The 21,219-nt window shown below is 38.9% G+C and overlaps 1 protein-coding gene across 1 annotated transcript in view; it reads left to right on the forward strand.

Annotated features, from left to right (window-relative positions):
• Positions 1–352: 352 nt before the first annotated feature.
• LOC118894005 (leishmanolysin-like peptidase) overlaps positions 353–21,219 on the forward strand; it is a 45,533-nt gene continuing 24,666 nt past the window's right edge. Inside the window, 2 exon segments of the mRNA XM_036849674.1 lie at positions 353–571; positions 20,743–20,840. Of these exon segments, the coding sequence (XP_036705569.1) occupies positions 353–571; positions 20,743–20,840 (317 nt within the window).

Here is a 21,219-nt window from a genome sequence, read left to right on the forward strand (position 1 = left end):
GTATTTATATGTCTAAGCACCTGGCACCTAGTGAGTGCATATCTTTTCGGTGAATAACTGAATTAAAAAGTGAAAAACTGCCTCAGTAAGGACACCGACGTATCATCCCATTACCAACAGCGCCCACTAGTCTTCCCACAGCCCAACTCACGTGGGCCGCCAAGTGGCGTTTATTGGCCGGCTTCGCGCGAATGAGACGCGATGGACGTGATGCAACTCTCGTCTTCCGCGGTGAACTTCTTATGGGTGACGCTAGCCAATCAAAAAGCACCTTTCCACCGCCAAGTCCCTCCACCTGCCTCGAGAGGCGAGGGGCGGGGCTGGCGATGGGCGCGGAGGCGTCACGTACTCCATGGTAACGACGCTCGGCCTGAAGATGGCGGCCGAGACGGGTGGAAGAGCGAGCTCCTCGGCTTCAGGCCGGAGCCCGAGCCGGTGGCAGTGGAGCGGTTCTTTATGGGTCCGAGGCGTTTTACTCCTGTTGGGCGGGCTCCGGGCAAGCGCTACATCTATTCCTGTCTCCTTGGGCAGTTCTCCTCCCTGCCGGCACCACGTCCCCTCTGAGTCTGAGGTAGGGCGACGGAGGGGCCCTGTGAGGGTAAAGTAATACGGGAGGCGATGGCATAGAGGATAGTGATTGGAACAAGGGGTACTGGAGGAGAAAGCGAGATTGGGCCAGAGACTGAACTCTTAGAGGGCTGGGACCTGCTATCAACTCCCTTCCTGCACCCAGCGAAGTGGCTCACTTAGGCACTCAGAACGTCATCAGTTTCCTGCGCGGAGGGTTGTGCTTATCAGGTAGTCCTAGAGCAAAGGTTTTCAAACTTGAACGGGCATCAGAATCACCTGAAGGACTTGTTCAAACACAGATTGCCGCTCCATTCCCTCCCTCTGCCCACTTCTGACTCATTAGATCTGGGATGGGGCCTCAGAATTTGCAGTTGAAGTTCCCAGATAGTTGATGATGCTGCTTGTCCAAGGACCTCACTTTGGGAACCACTGATCTAAAGGTTTGAGAAGAAATTGATAGGAGAGCTAGACAAAGGCACTGAAGGGATACTGGGGATTCTCTGGAGACAAAATTTAGGTTGATTTTCAAGTTACTACATCACAATGCTTGCTTTACCCTGTTCTCCTGCCCTGGAAGTGCCTGCCTCCCTCCCATTACATTTTTATTCCTGTCTAAATTCTTTCATTCTGAGTTCCTTAACCTCAAGGCAGCCTGCTGAAACCACCCCCAGTAGAATGTTCTTTCCATTTCACAGTATGTCTTATCTGTACTCTCTTCTGGCACTTAACCAAGTACCGCTATGTGGTGACGGTTTGTTTTCAGGCGTGTCTTGCCTTTGTAGTTAAATTGTAATTTTCCTTGGGATAAGGTTTGTGTCTTATACTTTGATTTCTCCACAGTACTTAGATCAGAGGAGGGAACACAATAATCAGTATTCTTTGAGGAAAGAAGACACAGTACCTGGGTCAGGGCTGCATGTTGTGATTGATTTTATAATTTGTCTTATTACTTTAACAAGAAAGATTAATCTAGAAATTTTCAGTTCAGCCCAGAATCTAAGACCATTCATTTTTGTGATAATTTCCAAAAATTTCTATGCATGCTGCTCATAACCATATATGCCAGAATACTAAGTTTGGGGTTTGTGGCTGTATTACAGCTTTTATCATGACACTGCATTCTGGCTGAATTATTTTACTTTATTTTTTTTAGTCTCTTAGCAACTTGTAAGTTTATAATACAGTATTGTTGTCTATAATCACTATGTTGTACGTTAGATGTCCGGGACTTATCTACTAGTTGCAAGTTTGTACCCTTAAACATCTCCTCAGTTCCCCCCACCCACCTAGTGAATTCTTTTTAAAAGACATTCCCACAAAGCCCTGCACTTCTCTCTTTGAATTTAGATCAAAAGAAGAGAAAATAGTTCAGAGAACTGCAAAATCTCTGTACTAGAAGGAACCTCAATAGCTGTTTTCTTCTTGTGATTGTTGCCAGTGTACAAATCTCCTACTTATATTTGAACATTTCCACAAATAGGGAAGTTATCTCCAAAGGCAGCCCCTTTGTTTTTTGGAGAGATCATTGTTCTTCTTTTTATAGAGCTGAAAACACAGACGTTCCTGCTGGTCCAGTGGTTAAGACTCCGAGCTTCCACTGCAGGGGGCACGGGTTCAGTTCCTAGCGGGGAGTTAAGATCCCGCATGCCGCATGGCACGGCCAGATATAATAAAAATATAGAGCTGAAAACTCTTCCTGAAACTTCCATCCACTATTTTTATTTATGGCTCTTGACTGAACAAACTAAATAGTGATAGTGCTTCAGATATTCAAAGCAAGCTATTAAGTTCTTCTTGAGAGTTCATATTCCTAATGAATTTTACTAGTTCTTCATAGAGTGTGTAGTAGCAAGTCCTCCTAACCAATCTCTTTGCTTTGGCTTGGACACAAAGTATAGGCAAGTACTATTCATTGTAATACTAGTGACTGCACCTCTTAATTGCAACAGGAAATTACAGTAACTTTTTATTGGTAATGGTGGGGAACTACGAAACATTTTGACTCATATATCTTCTTCTCAACTAAAAACTCTACGTTTTGTTTTGTTTTTGTTTTTATTACGTAAATTAAAACAAACCCCAAAACAGAATAGTATAATGAACTCCCATGACCCTTCACCCAGCTTCAGCACTTAACAGTACTCTCTTATTTTGTTTCATATACTTCTACCCATTCCCCATTTTCCCACTGTTATTGTTACTTAAAAAATTTTTTTGGTAAGGTTTATATATACTGAAATGTAGCAAATGCAATTATGTATATTCATGTAAAACCCACAACCCTATCACAATATAGAACATTTTCAAGTCTCCAGAAAGTTCCCTCCTGTCCTGTGCCAGTCAGTCTCTCCTATCCACCCCAGGCGACTATTGTTCCTTTTTTCTTTTGATATTAGATTTAGATTTTACATCAAATTAGTTTTGCCTATTCTAGAACTGAGCTTATATCAATGCAGTTATATAATATGTAGTGTGATATGGTATATAACATTGGATTTTCCAATAGTAAATCAACCGTGCATTTTTGGAATAGACCCTACTTGGTTATGATGTATTATCCTTTTAATACACTTCTGAATTCAATTAGCTCATAGATTAAGGACTTTTGCATCTATGTTTATGAATGATGTTGGTTTATAGTTTCCTTTCTTAGTGAAGTTTTTGTTAGCTTTTTTTTTGAATTTTTGAATTTTATTTAATTTATTTTTTTATACAGCAGGTTCTTATTAGTTATCTATTTTATACATATTATACATATCAATCCCAATCTCCCAGTTCATCCCACCACCCACCCCCTGCCACTTTCCCCCGTTGGTGTCCATACATTTGTTCTCTACATCTGTCTCTCTATTTCTGCCCTGCAAACCGGTTCATCTGTACCATTTTTCGAGGTTCCATATATACACGTTAATATACGATATTTGTTTTCTCTTTCTGACTTACTTCACTCTGTATAACAGTCTCTAGATCCATCCACATCTCTACAAATGACCCAATTCCGTTCCTTTTTATGGCTGAGTAATATTCCATTGTATATATGTACCACATCTTCTTTATCCATTCGTCTGTCGACGGGCATTTAGGTTGCTTCTATGACCTGACTATTATAAATAGTGCTGCAATGAACATTGGGGTGCATGTGTCTTTTTGAATTATGTTTTTCTCTGGGTATATGCCCAGTAGTGGGATTGCTGGGTCATATGGTAATTCTATTTTTAGTTTTTTAAGGAACCGCCATACTGTTCTCCATAGTGGCTGTACCAATTTACATTCCCACCAACAGTGCAAGAGGGTTCCCTTTTCTCCACACCCTCCCCAGCATTTGTTGTTTGTAGATTTTCTGATGGTGCCCCTTCAGATTGGTGTGAGGTGATACCTCATTGTAGTTTTGATTTGCATTTCTCTAATAATTAGTGATGTTGAGCAGCTTTTCATGGGCTTCTTGGCCATCTGTATGTCTTCTTTGGAGAAATGTCTATTTAGGTCTTCTGCCCATTTTTGGATTGGGTTGTTTGTTTTTTTAATATCGAGCTGCATGACCTGTTTATATATTTTGGAGATTAATCCTTTATCCGTTGATTTGTTTGCAGATATTTTCTCCCATTGTGAGGGTTGTCTTTTCGTCATGTTTCTTGTTTCCTTTGCTTTGCAAAAGCTTTAAGGTTTCATTAGGTCCCATTTGTTTATTTTTGTTTTTATTTCCATTAATCTAGGAGGTGGATCAGAAAAGATCTTGCTGTGATTTATGTGAAAGAGTGTTCTGCCTATGTTTTCCTCTAAGAGTTTTATAGTGTCCAGTCTTACATTTAGGTCTCTAATCCATTTTAAGTTTATTTTTGTGTATGGTGTTAGGGAGTGTTCTAATTTCATTCTTTTACGTGTAGCTGTCCAGTTTTCCCAGCACCACTTATTGAAGAGACTGTCTTTTCTGTATTGTATATCCTTGCCCCCTTTGTCATAGATTAGTTGACCATTGGTGTGTGGGTTTATCTGTGGGCTTTCTATCCTGTTCCATTGATCTATATTTCTGTCTTTGTGCCAGTACCATATTGTCTTCATTACTGTAGCTTTGTAGTATAGTCTGAAGTCAGGGAGTCTGATTCCTCCAGCTCCGTTTTTTTCCCTCAGGACTGCTTTGGCTATTCGGGGTCTTCTGTGTCTCCATACAAATTTTATGATTTTTTGTTCTAGTTCTGTAAAACATGCCACTGGTAATTTGATAGGGATTGCATTGAATCTGTAGATTGCTTTGGGTAGTAGAGTCATCTTCACAATATTGATTCTTCCAATCCAAGAACATGGTATATCTGTCCATCTGTTTTGTGTCATCTTTGATTTCTTTCATCAGTGTCTTATAGTTTTCTGAGTACAGGTGTTTTACCTTCTTAGGTAGGTTTATTCCTAGGTATTTTATTCTTTTTGTTGCAATGGTGAATGGGATTGTTTCTTTAATTTCTCTTTCTGATCTTTCGTTGTTAGTGTATAAGAATGCAAGAGATTTCTGTACATTAATCTTGTATCCTGCAACTTTACCAAATTCATTGATTAGCTCTAGTTGTTTTCTGCTGGCATCTTTAGGATTCTCTATGTATAGTATCATGTCATCTGCAAACAGTGACAGTTTTACTTCTTTTCCAGTTTGTATTCCTTTTATTTCTTTTCCTTCTCTGATTGCCGTGGCTAGGACTCCCAAAACTATGTTGAATAATAGTGGCAAGAGTGGCCATCCTTGTCTTGTTCCTGCTCTTAGAGGAAATGCTTTCAGTTTTTCACCATTGAGAATGATGTTTGCTGTGGGTTTGTCGTATGTGGCCTTAATGATGTTGAGGTAGGTTGCCTCTATGCCCACTTTCTAGAGAGTTTTTTTCATAAATCGGTGTTGAATTTTGTCAAAAGCTTTTTCTGCATCTATTGAGATGATCGTATGGTTTTTATTCTTCAGTTTCTTAAAATGGTGCATCACATTGATTGATTTGTGTATATTGAAGAATCCTTGCATCCCTGGGATAAATCCCACATGATCATGGTGTATGATCCTTTTAATGTGTTGTTGGATTCTGTTTGCTAGTATTTTGTTGAGGATTTTTGCATCTATATTCATCAGTGATATTGGTCTGTAATTTTCTTTTTTTGTAGTGTCTTTGTCTGGTTTTGGTATCAGGGTGATGGTGGCCTCATAGAATGAGTTTGGGAGTGTTCCTTCCTCTGCAAATTTTTGGAAGAGTTTGAGAAGGATGGGTATTAGCTCGTCTCTAAATGTTTGATAGAATTCACCTGTGAAGCCATCTGATCCTGGACTTTTGTTTGTTGGAAGGTTTTTAATCACAGTTTCAATTTCATTACTTCTGATTGGTCTGTTCATATTTTCTATTTCTTCCTGGTTCAGTCTTGGAAGGTTATACCTTTCTAAGAATTTGTCCATTTCTTCCCAGTTGTCCATCTTATTGGCAGAGTTGCTTGTAGTAGTCTTTTATGATGCTTTGTATTTCTGTGGTGTCCGTTGTAACTTCTCCTTTTTCATTTCTAATTTTATTGATTTGAGTCCTCTCCCTCTTTTTCTTGATGAGTCTGGCTAAAGGTTTATCAATTTTGTTTATCTTCTCAAAGAACCAGCTTTTAGTTTCATTGATCTTTGCTCTTGTTTTCTTTGTTTCTCTTTCATTTATTTCTGCTCTGATGTTTATGATTTCTTTCTTTCCACTAACTTTGGGTTTTGTTTGTTCTTCTTTCTCTCGTTCCTTTAGGTGTATGGTTAGATTGTTTATTTGAGATATTTCTTGTTTTTGAGGTAGGCTTGTATTGCTATAAACTTCCCCCTTAGAACTGCTTTTGCTGCATCCCATAGGTTTTGGATCATTGTGTTTTCATTGTCATTTGTTCTAAGTGTTTTTTGATTTCCTCTTTGATTTCTTCAGTGATCTCTTGGTTACTTAGTAATGTATTGTTTAGCCTCCATGTGTTTCTATTTTTTATGTTTTTTTCCCTATAATTGATTTCTAATCTCATAGCGTTGTGGTCAGAAAAGATGCTTGACATGCTTTCAGTTTTCTTAAATTTACCGAGGCTTGATTTGTGACCCAAGGTGTGATCTATCCTGGAGAATGTTCTGTGTGCACTTGAGAAGAAACTGTAATCTGCTGTTTTGGGATGGAATGTCCTATAAATATCAATTAAATCTATCTGGTCTATTGTGTCATTTGCAGTTTGTGTTTCCTTATTAATTTTCTGTGTGGATGATCTGTCCATTGGTGTAAGTGAGGTGTTAAAGTCCCCCAGTATTATTGTGTCACTGTCGATTTCCTCTTTTTTAGCTGTTAGCAGTTGCCTTATGTATTGAGGTGCTCCTATGTTGGGTGCATATATATTTATAATTGTTATATCTTCTTCTTGGATTGATCCCTTGATCATTATGTAGTGTCCTTCCTTGTGTCTTGTAACATTCTTTATTTTAAAGTCTGTTTTATCTGATATGAGTATTGCTACCCCAGCTTTCTTTTGATTTCCATTTGTATGGAATATCTCTTTCCGTCCCCTCACTTTCAGTCTGTATGTGTCCCTAGGTCTGAAATGGGTCTCTTGTAGACAGCATATACATGGGTCTTATTTTTGTATTCATTCAGTGAGCCTGTGTCTTTTGGTTGGAGCATTTAATCCATTCACGTTTAAGGTAATTATTGATATGTATGTTCCTATGACCATTTTCTTCATTGTTATGGGTTTGTTTTTGTAGGTCCTTTTCTTCTCTTGTGTTTCCCACTTAGAGAAGTTCCTATACCATTTGTTGTACAGCTGGTTTGGTGGTGCTGAATTCCCTTAGTTTTTGCTTGTCTGTAAAGCTTTTGATTTCTCCGTTGAATCTGAATGAGATTCTTGCAGGGTAGAGTAATCTTCGTTGTAGGTTCTTCCCTTTCATCACTTTAAATATATCGTGCCACTCCTTTCTGGCTTGTAGAGTTTCTGCTGAGAAATCAGCTGTTAACCTTATGGGAGTTCCCTTGTATGTTATTTGTCATTTTTCCCTTGTTGCTTTCAGTAATTTTTCTTTGTCTTTACTTTTTGTCAGTTCGATTACTGTGTGTCTCGGTGTGTTTCTCCTTCGGTTTACCCTGCCTGGGACTCTCTGCTTCCTGGACTTGGGTGGGTATTTCCTTTCCCGTGTTATGGAAGTTTTTGACTATAATCTCTTCAAATATTTTCTCAGGTCCTTTCTCTCTCTCTTCTCCTTCTGGGACCCCTATAATGCGAATGTTGTTGCATTTAATGTTGTCCCAGAGGTCTCTTAGGCTGTCGTCATTTCTTTTCATTCTTTTTTCTTTATTCTATTCCATGGCAGTGAAGTCCACCATTGTGTCTTCCAGGTCACTTATCCGTTCTTCTGCCCCAGTTATTGTGCTGTAGATTACTTCTAGTGTATTTTTCATTTCGGTTATTGTATTGTTCATCTCTGTTTGTTTGTTCTTTAATTTTTCTAGGTGTTTGTTCTTTAATTCTTCTAGGTCTTTGTTAAACATTTCTTGCATCTTCTCGATCTTTGCCTCCATTCTTTTTCCGAGGTCCTGGATCATCTTCACTATCATTATTCTGAATTCTTTTTCTGGAAGGTTGCCTATCTCCACTTCATTTAGTTGTTTTTCTGGGGTTTTATCTTGTTTCTTCATCTGGTACAAAGTCCTCTGCCTTTTCATTTTGTTTATCTTTCTGTGAATGTGGTTTTTGTTCCACAGGCTGCAGGATTGTAGTTCTTCTTGCTTCTGCTGTCTGCCCTCTGGTGGATGAGCCTATCTAAGAGGCTTGTGCAAGCTTCCCGATGGGGGGGGACTGGTGGTGGGTAGAGCTGGTTGTTGCTCTGGTGGGCAGAGCTCAGTAAAACTTTAATCCACTTGTCTGCTAATGGGTGGGGTTGGGTTCCCTCACTGTTGGTTGTTTGGCCTGAGGCCATCCAGCACTGGAGGCTACCCGGCTCTTTGGTGGGGCTAATGGTGGACTCTGGGAGGGCTCACGCCAAGGAGTACTTCCCAGAACTTCTGCTGCCAGTGTGCTTGTCTCCACAGTGAGCCACAGCCACACCCCGCCTCTGCAGGAGACCCTCCAACACTAGGAGGTAGGTCTCGTTCAGTCTCCCATGGGGTCACTGCTCCTTCCCCTGGGTCCCGATGCACACACTACTTTGTGTGTGCCCTCCAAGAGTGGAGTCTTTGTTTCCCCCAGTCCTGTCAAAGTCCCTCAGTCAAATTCCACTAGCCTTCAAAGTCTGATTCTCTAGGAATTTCTCCTCCTGTTGCCGGACCCCCAGGTTGGGAAGCCTGACGTGGGGCTCAGAACCTTCACTCCAGTGGGTGGACTTCTGTGGTATAAGTGTTCTCCAGTTTGTGAGTCACCCACCCAGCAGTTATGGGATTTGATTTTATTGTGATTACGCCCCTCCTACTGTCTCATTGTGGCTTCTCCATTGTCTTTGGATGTGGGCTATCTTTTTTGGTGAGTTCCAGTGTCTCCCTGTCGATGATTGTTCAGCGGTTAGTTGTGATTCCAGTGCTCTCGCAAGAGGGAGTGAGTGCACGTCCTTCTACTCTGCCATCTTCTTTGTTAGCTTTTTAAAATCTTTATTTATTTATCTATCTATCTATCTATATATCTATCTATCTTTGGCTTTGGGTCTTTGTTGCTGAGCACAGGCTTTCTTTAGTTGCCGTGAGCGGGGGCTACTGTTCGTTGTGGTGCGCGGGCTTATCATTGCTGTGGCTTCTCTGTTGCAGAGCACACGCTCTAGGCGCGCGGGCCTCAGTAGTTGTGGTTTGCGGGCTCTAGAGCGCAGGCTCAGTAGTTGTGGCTCATGGGCTTAGTTGCTCTGCGGCATGTGGGATCTTCCCAGACCAGGGCTTGAACCCGTGTCCCCTGCATTGGCAGGCAGGTTCTTAACCACTGCGCCACCAGGGAAGTCCCTTTGTTAGCTTTTAATTTTATTTATTTATTTATTTTATGGCTGTGTTGGGTCTTCGTTTCTGTGCGAGCGCTTTCTCTCGTTGTGGCAAGAGGGGGCCACTCTTCATCGCGGTGCGTGGGCCTCTCACTATCACGGCCTCTCTTGTTGCGGAGCACAGGCTCCAGACGCGCAGGTTCAGTAATTGTGGCTCACAGGCCCAGCTGCTCCACGGCATGTGGGATCTTCCCAGACCAGGGCTCGAACCCATGTCCCCTGCATTGGCAGGCAGATTCTCAACCACTGCGCCACCAGGGAAGCCCACTTTGTTAGCTTTTAATAGCAGAATTATACTGGCCTTACATAATGAGTTGGGAAATTCTATCATGTATTTTCTAAAAGAAAATTTCTTCCTTAAATGTCTGGTATAATTCATAACTGAAACTGTCTGGATCTAGTGTTTTCTTTGTAGAGAGTTGTGGGTTTTTTAAATACTTTTATTGAGCTATAATTTATATACCATAAAATTCACCAACTTAAGTGTCCAATTACATGATTTTTATAAATTTACAGATCTACAGAACCATCACCACAGTCCAGTTTTAGAACATTTCCATCACCCCAGAAAGATCCCTTGTGCTCACTTACAGAAAACCCATGTTTTCACTTCTGGCCCCAAGAAACCACTATGTAGGGATAGATAAATCCAGTTTCTCTCATACAAGTCTGTTCATAGTATCCATTTGATCTTGTGTCAGTCTTGGTAACTTGTGTTTTTGAAGGACTTTATTTCATCTGAATTGTTAAATGTATTGACATAAAATTGTTCATGATAAATTATCCTTTTGATGTCTGTAGAATCTGAGTGATATCCATGCTTTCATTTCTAATGTGGTAATTTGGGTTTATTCTGTTTTATTCTAGTCCATTCTTTCTAGGGGCTTATTAAGTTTATTAATCATTTTATTTTATTTACAAATTTATTTATTTATTTATTTATTTTTGACTGCGTTGGGTCTTCGTTGCTGCACATGGGCTTTCTCTAGTTGCGGCGAGCGAGGGCTACTCTTCGTTGCAGTGCGTGGGCTTCTCATTGTGGTGGCTTCTCTTGTTGTGGAGCATGGGCTTGAGGCACACGGGCTTCAGTAGTTGTGGCACGCAGGCTCAGTAGTTGTGGCTCATGGGCTTAGTTGCTCCGCGACATGTGGGATATTCCTGGACCAGGGCTCGAACCTGTGTCCTCTGCATTGGCAGGCAGATTCTTTTTTTTTTTTTTAATTTATTTATTTATTTATTTATTTATATTTTTGGCTGTGTTGTGTCTTCGTCTCTGTTCGAGGGCCCTCCCCAGCTGCGGCAAGTGGGGGCCACTCCTCATCGCGGTGCACGGGCCTCTTACCATCGCGGCCTCTCTTGTCGCGGAGCACAGGCTCCAGACGTGCAGGCTCAGCAGCTGTGGCACACGGGCCCAGCTGCTCCGTGGCATGCAGGATCCTCCCAGACCAGGGCTCGAACCCGTGTCCCCTGCACTGGCAGGCAGACTCTCAACCACTGCGCCACCAGGGAAGCCCTGGCAGGCAGATTCTTAACCTCTGTGCACCAACAGGGAAGTCCCTATTAATCATTTTAAATAGCCAGCTGTTAGCTTTGGTAATTTTCTTTAATTATTGTTTTCTATTTCATTGTTTCCTGTTCTTTATTATTTTTCCTTTCTACTTATTGTGGATTTACTTTGCTCATATTGTTAGGTGGAAACTTAGATCATTGTTTGGTTTTTTTTTTTTGTCTTTTTTGTTTTTAATGTTTATTTATTTATTCATTTATTTGGTTGCACCAGATCTTTGTTGTGGCAGGCAGCCTCCTTAGTTGTGACTCATGGGCTCCTTAGTTGTGGCACGTGGGCTTCTTAGTTGCAGCTTGCAGGCTCCTTAGTTACGGCAGGTGAACTCTTAGTTGTGGCATGCATGTGGGATCTACTTCCCTGACCAGGGATCGAACCTGGGCCCCCTGCATTGGGAGCATGGAGTCTTATCCACTGTGCCACCAGGGAAGTCCCAGATCATTGTTTTTTAGCCTTTTTTTTCTTCTCTGCCATAAACATTTAATGACCTGTATTTCTCTCAAAGTACAACTGTAGCTACATTCCACAGATTTTGACACATTGTATTTTAATTATCACTTCATTCAAAGTGATAATTCGTTTTTATTTTCCCTGGTAATTTCTTCTTTGATCCATGGATTATTAAAAATGTTTAAAATATAATTTCTAAATATGTGGTCCTTTTCTAGATATCTTATGGTTATTGATTTCTAATTTAGAGAGTATCTTTTGTAAGATTTCAGTTCTTTGAAATTTGAGATTGATTTATTTATACCTCAGCAGATGCTGTATCCTGCTAAACTTTTCTGTGTACTAGTAAAGAATATATATGCTATAGGTATTGAGTGTAGCTTTCTATACATGTCAAAAAGGTGAGGTGATTGATGGTACACTTCAGATTTCTATATTCTTTTTTTATACAATTTTTAAAGGTTACATTCCATTTACAGTTATTATAAAATATTGGCTACAGATTTCTATATTCTTAAAATGTTTTGTCTAAGAGAGTCTTTAAAAATTTCTAAGATTATAAATGTTTTTTTTCTTCCTTTAGTTCTGTCAGCTTTTGCTTCATGGATTTTGAATCTATTGTTAGGTACATTCACATTTATAATTATGTATTTCTGAGGTATTAACCCCTTATTATTATAAAATATTACTCTTTATTTCTGGTGATACTCTCTGTCTTGAAGTCTGCTTTGCTGATATTAGTATAGCCATTTCACCTGGCTTACGATTAGAATTTTCCATCCTTTTATCGATACATTTCACTTGTCTGTGGGGTTTTTGTGCGTGCTGTGTGTGTGTGTGTGTGTGTGTGTGTGTGTGTTTGCTTTAGGGATTACAATATGTATCTTTTGCTTATTACAGATATTTAATGTTAATATTGCCTTATCATACTGACTGGGACCTTCATTATAATATTGAATAAGAGTGGTGAGAGTAGACATCCTTGCATTGTTCTTGATCTTAGGGGGAAAACATTCAGTCTTTCACTATTAAGAGTATTAGTTGCATGGAACACTACTCAGCTTTAAAAAAGAACAAAATTTTGCCATTTGCAGCAACATGGAGGAACTTGGAGGGCATTATGCTAAGTGAAATAAGTCAGACAGAGAAAGGCAAATACTGTATGATATCACTTATATGTGGAATCTAAAAAATGCAACAAACTAGTGAATATAACAAAAAGGAAGCAGACTCACAGATACAGAGAGAGAACAAACTAGTGGTTACCAGTGAGGGGGGTGAGAGGGGAGAACTACAAACTACTGAGTATAAGATAGGCTTAAGGATGTATTGTACAACACAGGGACTATAGCCAATATTTTGTAATAATTGTAAATTGAAAGTAACCTTTCAAAATTGTATTAAAAAAATTTTTTTTTCTTTTTGGCTGCATTGGGTCTTCATTGCTGCACGTGGGCTTTCTCTAGTTGTGGTGAGCAGGGACTACTCTTCGTTGCAGTACGCGGGCTTCTCATTGAGGTGACTTCTCTTGTTGTGGAGCATGGGCTGTAGACGCATGGGCTTCAGTAGTTGTGGCACACGGGCCCTAGAGCACGCGGGCTTCAGTAGTTGCGGCACGTGGGTTCAGTAGTTGCAGCGCGTGAGCTTCAGTAGTTGTGGCATGCAGGGTTAGTTGCTCCACGGCATGTGGGATCTTCCTGGACCAGGGATTGAACCTGTGTCCCCTGTATTGTCAGGCAGATTCTTAACCACTGTGCCACCAGGGAAGTCCCTATAAAAAATTTTAATGCAAAGAAAAGTATTAGTTTGTAGATTTTTGGTAGATGTGCCTTATCAGGTTAAGAAAGTTACTTTTTGTTCCTAGTCTGCTGACAGTTTTTGTCATGAATGGGTGCTGAATTTTATTAAATGTCTTTTCTGCATCAATTGTTATAATCATGTAGCTTTTTTTGTTGTTGTTCTGTTGATATTGTGAGTTACATTGATTGATTTTTTGAATGATGAACTAGCCTTGCATCCCCCTGAGATAAAACCCCACTTGATCATGATGTATTACCCTTTTTACATTTTGCTGGATTTCATTTGCTAGTGTTTTTTTGATGATTTTGCATATGTATTCATTAAGGATATTGGTTTGTACTTGGTTTTTTTTCCTTCTGTAGCTTTGTTGGGATTGGTATTAGGGTAATGCTGACCTTATAGAATGAATTGGGAAATAATTCTTCCTCTTCTACTTTCAGAAAGAGTTTGTATACAAGCAGTATTGTTTTTTCCTTAAATGTTTAGTAGAATTCATGAGTGGAGGTATCTCAGCCTGGAATTTTCTTTATTGGAGTGTTATAAACTATGAACTTATTTTCTTTAATAGATATTGGACTATTCAGGTTATCTATTTCTTCTTGATTGTGTTTCGGTAAGTCATATCTTTCAAAGAATTTCATTTCATCAGAGTTGCCAAATTTATGGAAATACAGTTTTCTTAATGTTCCCATTTGATCTTTTAAATGTCTGTAAAGGGTTCTGAGTTACCAGTTCTAATGTGTCAAGGGTTTTCCACACATCACCAAACCACTCTCCAACACCAGGTGAGTGTCCCACAATTCATGTCAATTCTGACACTGTCTACCCAGAGATAGCATCAGATTACACAGGTTAAGAGTTCAGACCTACAGCATTGCCCCTTCTCCCCTATTTGATCCAATGTAAGTCCATGTGGTTACCTGTGCTTCTGACCAACCAGCTATCGGAAGTTCCAACAACCCCCTCTTTGGTTTTGATTAATTTGTTAAAGAGGTTCACAGAGCTCAGAGAAAATTTTTACTTACTAGATTACTGGTTTATTATAAGAGGATGTAGCTCAAGAACAGTCAGATGGAAGAGATGTATAGGGCAACATATGGAGAAAGGGCACAGAGCTTCTGTGCTTTCTGAGCATGTCACTCTCCCGGAATCTCCACGTGTTCACCACCCTGGAAGCTCTCCAAACCCCATCCTTTTGGGTTTTAGGTAGGCATTACATAGATATAATTGATTAAATCATTGGGCATTGGTGGTTGAACTTGATCTCCAGCCCCTCTCCTCTCCTCAGAGGTTAGAGGGGGTGGGAAGGACGGGAAGTTCCAATCTTCTATTCACATGCTTGGCTCCACTGGTAACCAGTCTCCACCCTTAGGTGCTTCCAAAAGTTACCTCATTAACATGACAAAAGACGCCTGATCACTTTTATCATTTAGGAAATTCCAGAGGTCTTAGGAAATTCCAAAAATGGGGCAAAGACCAAATATATATATTTTATTATAAATCACAGTATCACAGTCTATAAAGTCTACAGTGATATGCCCTGCTTCATTCTTGATATTAGTTATTGGTATCATCTCTCTTAGTCTGCTTAGAGATATATCAATTGTATTGATCTTCTCAAAGAACCGCCTCTTGGTTTCATTGATTTTTCTCTATCATTTTTCTGTTTTCCATTTAATTGATTTCTGTTCTTTATTATTTACTTTCTTCTGCTTTCTTTGAGTTTAATTTGCCCTTCATTTTCTAGTTTCTTAAGGTGGAAGCTTAGGTCATTAGTTTGAGATTATTTTTTCTAATATAAGTATTTAAAGTTATAAATTTCTAATCACTAATTACATCGCACAAATATTAATTGCTTGTAATCTTATTATCATTCAATTAAAAATATTTTCTGATCTCCTTTGTGACTTCATCTTCAACCTAAGAATAATTTAAAAGTTTGTTGTTCGGGAATTCCCTGGCGGTTATGACTCCGAGCTTTCACTACAGGGGGCACAGTGAATCCCTGGTCCGGGAACTAAGGTCCCGAAGGCCTCGTGGTGCGGCACCAAAAAAAAAAAATGTTGTTTGATTTTCTAATATTTGGAGATTTCCCAGTTATCTTTCCCTAATTGCATTTTAGTTTAATTTAGTTATGGATAGCAAACATCCTTTGTATGATTTCAGTTTTTTGTATTACTTAAGGATTGTTTTATAGTAAAAAATGTTTTATAGCCAAAAATCTAACCAGGTTAACGTTCTGTGTGTACTTGAGAAGAATGTACATTCTGCTGATGTTGGGGCAGGTGGTTCTATAAATGTCATTTAGGTCAAGTTAGTTGTAGTGCTGCTCAGGTCTCCCATGTCCTCACTGATTTTCTGTCTACTTGTGTTGATTACTGAGATAGGAATGTTGAAGTCACCAGCTATAATTGTGGATTTGTTTATTTCTCCTTTCAGTTTTTAGTTTTTGCTTCACGTATTTTGCAGCTCTGCTGTTAGGTGTTTACACATTTTACATTGTTTTTTTTTGGTGAATTGACCCATTTAGCGTTACATACTGCCCTCTCTTTATTCCTGGTAATTAATACTCCTTGTTTTGAAATATACTTTGTCTAATACTAATATAGCCACTCTGGCTTTCTTTTGATTAGTCTTTACATGATGTGTGGTTTTCCATCCTTATACTCTCAATTTCTGTGTCTTTATAGTTAAAATGGGCTTCTTATAGATAGCAAATAGTTGCATCTTGCTCTGTCTAGTCTGACAGTCTCTGCTTTCTAACAAGAATGTTCAGTCCTTTTACATTTAATGTTTACATTTAATGTGATTTTTGACATGGTTGGGTTTGGATTGGCAGTTTAGCTATTTTTTTTCTTTGTTTCACTTGACTGCCTGTGCCTTCTGTTTTTTAGTATTCTATTTTAATTCCTTTGTTTACTTTTTTAGCTATATCTCATTGCTTTACTTTTTAAATTGAGGTGTAATTAACCAACAATAAAATGCAATATATTTTTGAATGTTTGCTCTATTGATTATAATATGTATCTTGAATTTATGACATCTACTTAAAGTTTATAGCCATGTTAAATATGGGAACTTTTCAACAGTATAGTGTCACTATTTCCTTGTCCGTTTGCTATTACCATAATATATAATAACTCTACATATATTATAAATCTCACAAGTGCAATTTTATAATTTTAGTTTTAAACAGTTAATGTCTCTAAAGAAATGAAAAGAAGAAAAGAAATATGTGTATAATTCTGTTGAACATCTCCAAACCACCCCAGGTTTGGTGATTTGCTGGAAGGACTCACAGGACTCAGCATTTAGTTGTACTCACAGCTAAGATTTATTACAGTGAAAGGATACATATCAAGCACAATCAGTGAAAAGAAAAGGCTCCTGGAGCAAAAACTGAAGGAAACCGGACACAAGCTTCTGATGAAATAAAATGTGTATTTTAAGGCAGGACAAGAAAATTTAAACATAAAGTTCTGTCTCTGTGTCCGTTTGGGCCTCCTCCCTCCCTCCTTGTGTGCATCTGAATTACACATTAAACAGACCTCCTCAAAGATGGGAATGCCTGCTGGACCGTAAAGATCAATTTTTTTCCCTTTCTTCTGGCACTAGCAATGTAATTTCTTAAAAGAATACCATTCTTTCCCAACTCTGTAGGGGGCCGTAGTGACTTACTGTTCTCTTTGCCTTTGTACGTGCTTACCTGGACTACATATCTTTGGTGAACTTTATGTAAAATATCAGTATGTCATTTTGATGTATGATTCTTTGTCTTGAGAATGTATATGACTGTGCCTTTGACTTCTAACAGGCATAACAGTTCTCAGAACTTCTGAGAGTCTATCTCCCAGGTTATAATCCTCAGTTTGGCCCAAATTAAATACACTTTTCTCTTCTTAACTTGATTGTTAGTTGAATTTTTGTTGACATTTCCAAGAGTCCTCTCCTAGTGGAGTCACATAGGACATGCTTAATCCGTTTAGCAGTAACTTGTAAGAACAAGCACAAATTGTCTACAGGGAAGCTCGTCTGAGTCTAGGAGTCCAGGGTTTTTATTGGAGATTGGTCATGTAGGCACAGTTTCAGTCACTAACATTCCTGACTCTGAGAAGTAAACAGATGTTCAGCATAAACTGTATTATTTCTATTAACAGCTTGGGCACAATGAGACTGCCTTATTGCTTAGGGAAGTTTTGTATCAGTGTAGGGACTGTTTACCATTCAAATTCTGGGACCAGTGAAAGGTCAAACTTGCAAGCAGGTCTTTCTAAAGATAGTAGTCTTAGGCCTGCTATGTTAACTGTTTTCTACACAATAGACTTTTGTATTTACTTATCTATCATTTCCACTTGTCCACATTCCTTCCTACAGATCTTGTATATACTGAATGTTTGTGTTTCCCCAAAATTCATATGTTGAAAGCCTAACTCTCAATATAATGGTTAGGAGATGGGGTCTTTGGTAGATGATTAGGTCATGAGGGCAGAACCCTTATGAATGAGATTAATACCCTTATGAAAGAGCTCCTTGCCCCTTCTGCCAGAGGGTACAACCAGACTATGGCCTTAAGAAACAAGAAGTGGGCCTTCACCAGGCACCCAGTCTTCTGGCACCTTGATCTTGGACTTGTCAACCTCCAGAACTGTGAGAAGTAAATTTCTGTTGTTTGTTAGCCACCCAGTTTATGGTATTCTGTTATAGCAGCCTGAACTGAGACAAGATCCAAGTTACCCTCTAGTGTCATTTCCATTACCATGAAGAACTTCCATTAGTGTTTCCTGTAGTGGAGGTCTGCTGGTGATGAATTCTCTCAATTTTTGTTTTATCTGAAATATCTTTATTTCCTCTTCATTTTTGAAGGGTAGTTTCATTGGAGATAGACTTCAGTATTGAACATCTTTCTTTTAGCACTTTAACTATTTGTTCCATTGTCTTCTCATCTTCATTTTTTTTTAATTAAAGACTATTTTTTTAAATTAATTTATTTATTTTGGCTGTGTTGGGTCTTCGTTGCTGCGTGCGGGCTTTCTCTAGTCGTGGCGAGTGGGGGCTACTCTTCGTTGAAGTGCGCAGGCTTCTCATTGCGGTGGCTTCTCTTGTCGTGGAGCATGGGCTCTAGGCACATGGGCTTCAGTAGTTGTGGCATGTGAGTTCAGTAGTTGTGGCTTGCGGGCTCTGGAGTGCAGGCTCAGTAGTTGTGGCGCACGGGCTTAGCTGCTCCGCGGCATGTGGGATCTTCCCGGACCAGGGCTCAAACCTGTGTCCCCTGCATTGGCAGGCAGATTCTTAACCACTGCACCACCAGGGAAGCCCTTAAAGACTATTTTTTAAAAGCAGTTTTAGATTCACTGCAAAATTGTGAAGAAGGTACAGAGATTTCCCAAATACTCTGTTCCTCCTCACATGCATAGACTCCCCTATTATCAACATCCCCAACCAGAGTGGTACTTTTGTTATAATTGATGAAACTATATTGACATATCATAGTCACCCAAAGTCCATAGTTTACATTAGGATTTACTCTTCGTGTTGTACATTCTATGGGTCTGGACAAATGTATAAAGACATGTAGCTATCATTACAGTATCATACAGGGTAGTTCCACTGCCCTCAAAATCCTCTGTGCTCTATTAATCCCCCACCCCTCCATCCATGGCAAACACTGATCTTTTTACTGTGTCCATAGTTTTGCCTTTTCCAGAATGTCATATAGTTGGAATCATATAGTATGTAACCTTTTCAGATTGGCTTATTTCACTTACTGATATGCATTTAAGGTTCCTCCATGGCTTTTCCTGGCTTAATAGCTCATCTTTTTAGCTCTGAATAATATTCCATTGTCTGGATGTACCACTGTTTATTTATACACTCACCTCTTGAAGAACATCTTGGCTGCTTCTAAGTTGTAGCAATTATGAATAAAGCTGCTATAAACATCATGAACAGGTTTTTGTTTGGAAATAAGTTTTTAACTCATTTGTGTAAATACCAAAGAGCATGATTGCTGGGTGGTTATGGTAAAAGTATGTTTAGTTTTGTAAGAAACTGCCAAACTGTCTTCCAAAGTAGCTGTACATTTTGCATTCCCACCAGCAATGAATGAGAGTTCTGTTGCTCCACATCCTTGGCAGCATTTGGTATCGTATGTGTTCCAGATTTTGGCCATTCTAATAGGTGTATAGTGATATCTTGTTGTTTTAATTTGCATTTCCCTGATGACATATAATGTGAAACGTCTCTTCGTATGTTTACTTGCCATCCATATACCTTCTTTGGTGAGGTGTCTATTAAGGTTTATGGCCCATGTTTTACTTGGGTTGTTCATTTTCTTTTTCTTTCTTTTGGCCGCGCTGGGCATGGCATGTGGGATCTTAGTTCCCCGAAAAGGGATCGAACCTGGGCCCTCTGCATTGGAAGCGCAGAGTCTTAACCACTGGACCGCCAGGGAAGTCTCTCATTTTCTTACTGTTGAGTTTTAAGAGTTCTTTGTATATTTTGGATAATAGTCCTTTATCAGATTTGTCTTTTGCAAATATTTTCTCCCAGTCTGTGGCTTGTCTTCTTATTTTCTTGATGTTAACCTTCATTGAGCAGAAGTTTTTAATTTTAATAAAGTTGAAATTATCAATTATTTCATTCATGGATCATACCTTTAGTGCTGTATCTAAAAAGTCATCACTGTATCCAAGGACATCTGGTTTTTCTTCTGTGGTATCTTCTAAGGTTTTATATAGTTTTGTGTTTTACATTTTAGGTCTATAATCCATTTCGAGTTAATTTTTCTGAAAGATGTAAGGTCTGTCTCCAGATTCATTTTTTTTTTCCCATGTGAATATCCAGTTGTGTCAGCACCATTTGTTGAAAAGACCATCTTTGTTCCATTGTATTGCCTTTTTTCCTTTGTCAAAGATCAGTTGAATGTACTTATGTGAGCCTATTTCTGGGCTCTCTGTTCTGTTCCATTGGTCTATTTGTTATTTCTTTTGCCAGTACCACACTGTCTTGATAATGTAACTTTATAGTAAATCTTGAAGTCAGGTAGTGTCAGTCTTCCAACTTTGTTTTTTTCTTCAACATTTTGTTGGCTATTCTTGGTCTTTTGCCATCTGTATAAACTTTGGAATTAGTTTGTTGATATGCACAACATAACTTGCTGGGATTGTGATTGGAATCGCATTGAATCTATAGATGAAGTTGGGAAGAACTGACATCTTGATAATATTGAGTCTTCCTATCCATGAGCATGAACTGTCTCTCAATTTATTTAGTTCTTGTATTTTTTCTGGGTATTACACTTGAAATTTAGTTTACTGATTTTAAGTTGGGACCTCAATTAGCTAATCTATACATTTTTTTCAAATCTGTTCCTTTTTTTCAGGTCATAAATAAGGTCCATCTTAAGGCAAATCATGTTGTAAAGAGAGATGTTAATGAACATTTAAGAATCAAGACTGTCTACGATAAAAGTATTGAAGAGTAAGTACACCATTATTTGTCGTCTTTATTAAGAATAAAACTATTGAAAATATTTTCATCTGTTACCTGGAGTTCCATAAATGGAACTAGATGCTAATGCACCCTCAAAATGGAATTAAGCTAAATATGCTTTTTAGTTTAGAAAGATGAAGGCCATGGGATATGATTTAAATCTATACATCATGAATAATTTAAACACACCAGTGTATATCTACTTATGTGGTCAATAACAGACCTGGAAGGGACTTAAGTACTTGGAGGAACAATAAGACAAAATACTAATATGTACAATAATAAGAACATTTACAAAATTATTAACCAGAGAGATGATATAACCTAATTTTTAATTTAGAGTAAGAGGATGTCCAGAAAAGAGATA

Source organism: Balaenoptera musculus, chromosome 4 (assembly GCF_009873245.2).
Source record: "Balaenoptera musculus isolate JJ_BM4_2016_0621 chromosome 4, mBalMus1.pri.v3, whole genome shotgun sequence".
Lineage (NCBI taxonomy): Eukaryota > Metazoa > Chordata > Mammalia > Artiodactyla > Balaenopteridae > Balaenoptera > Balaenoptera musculus.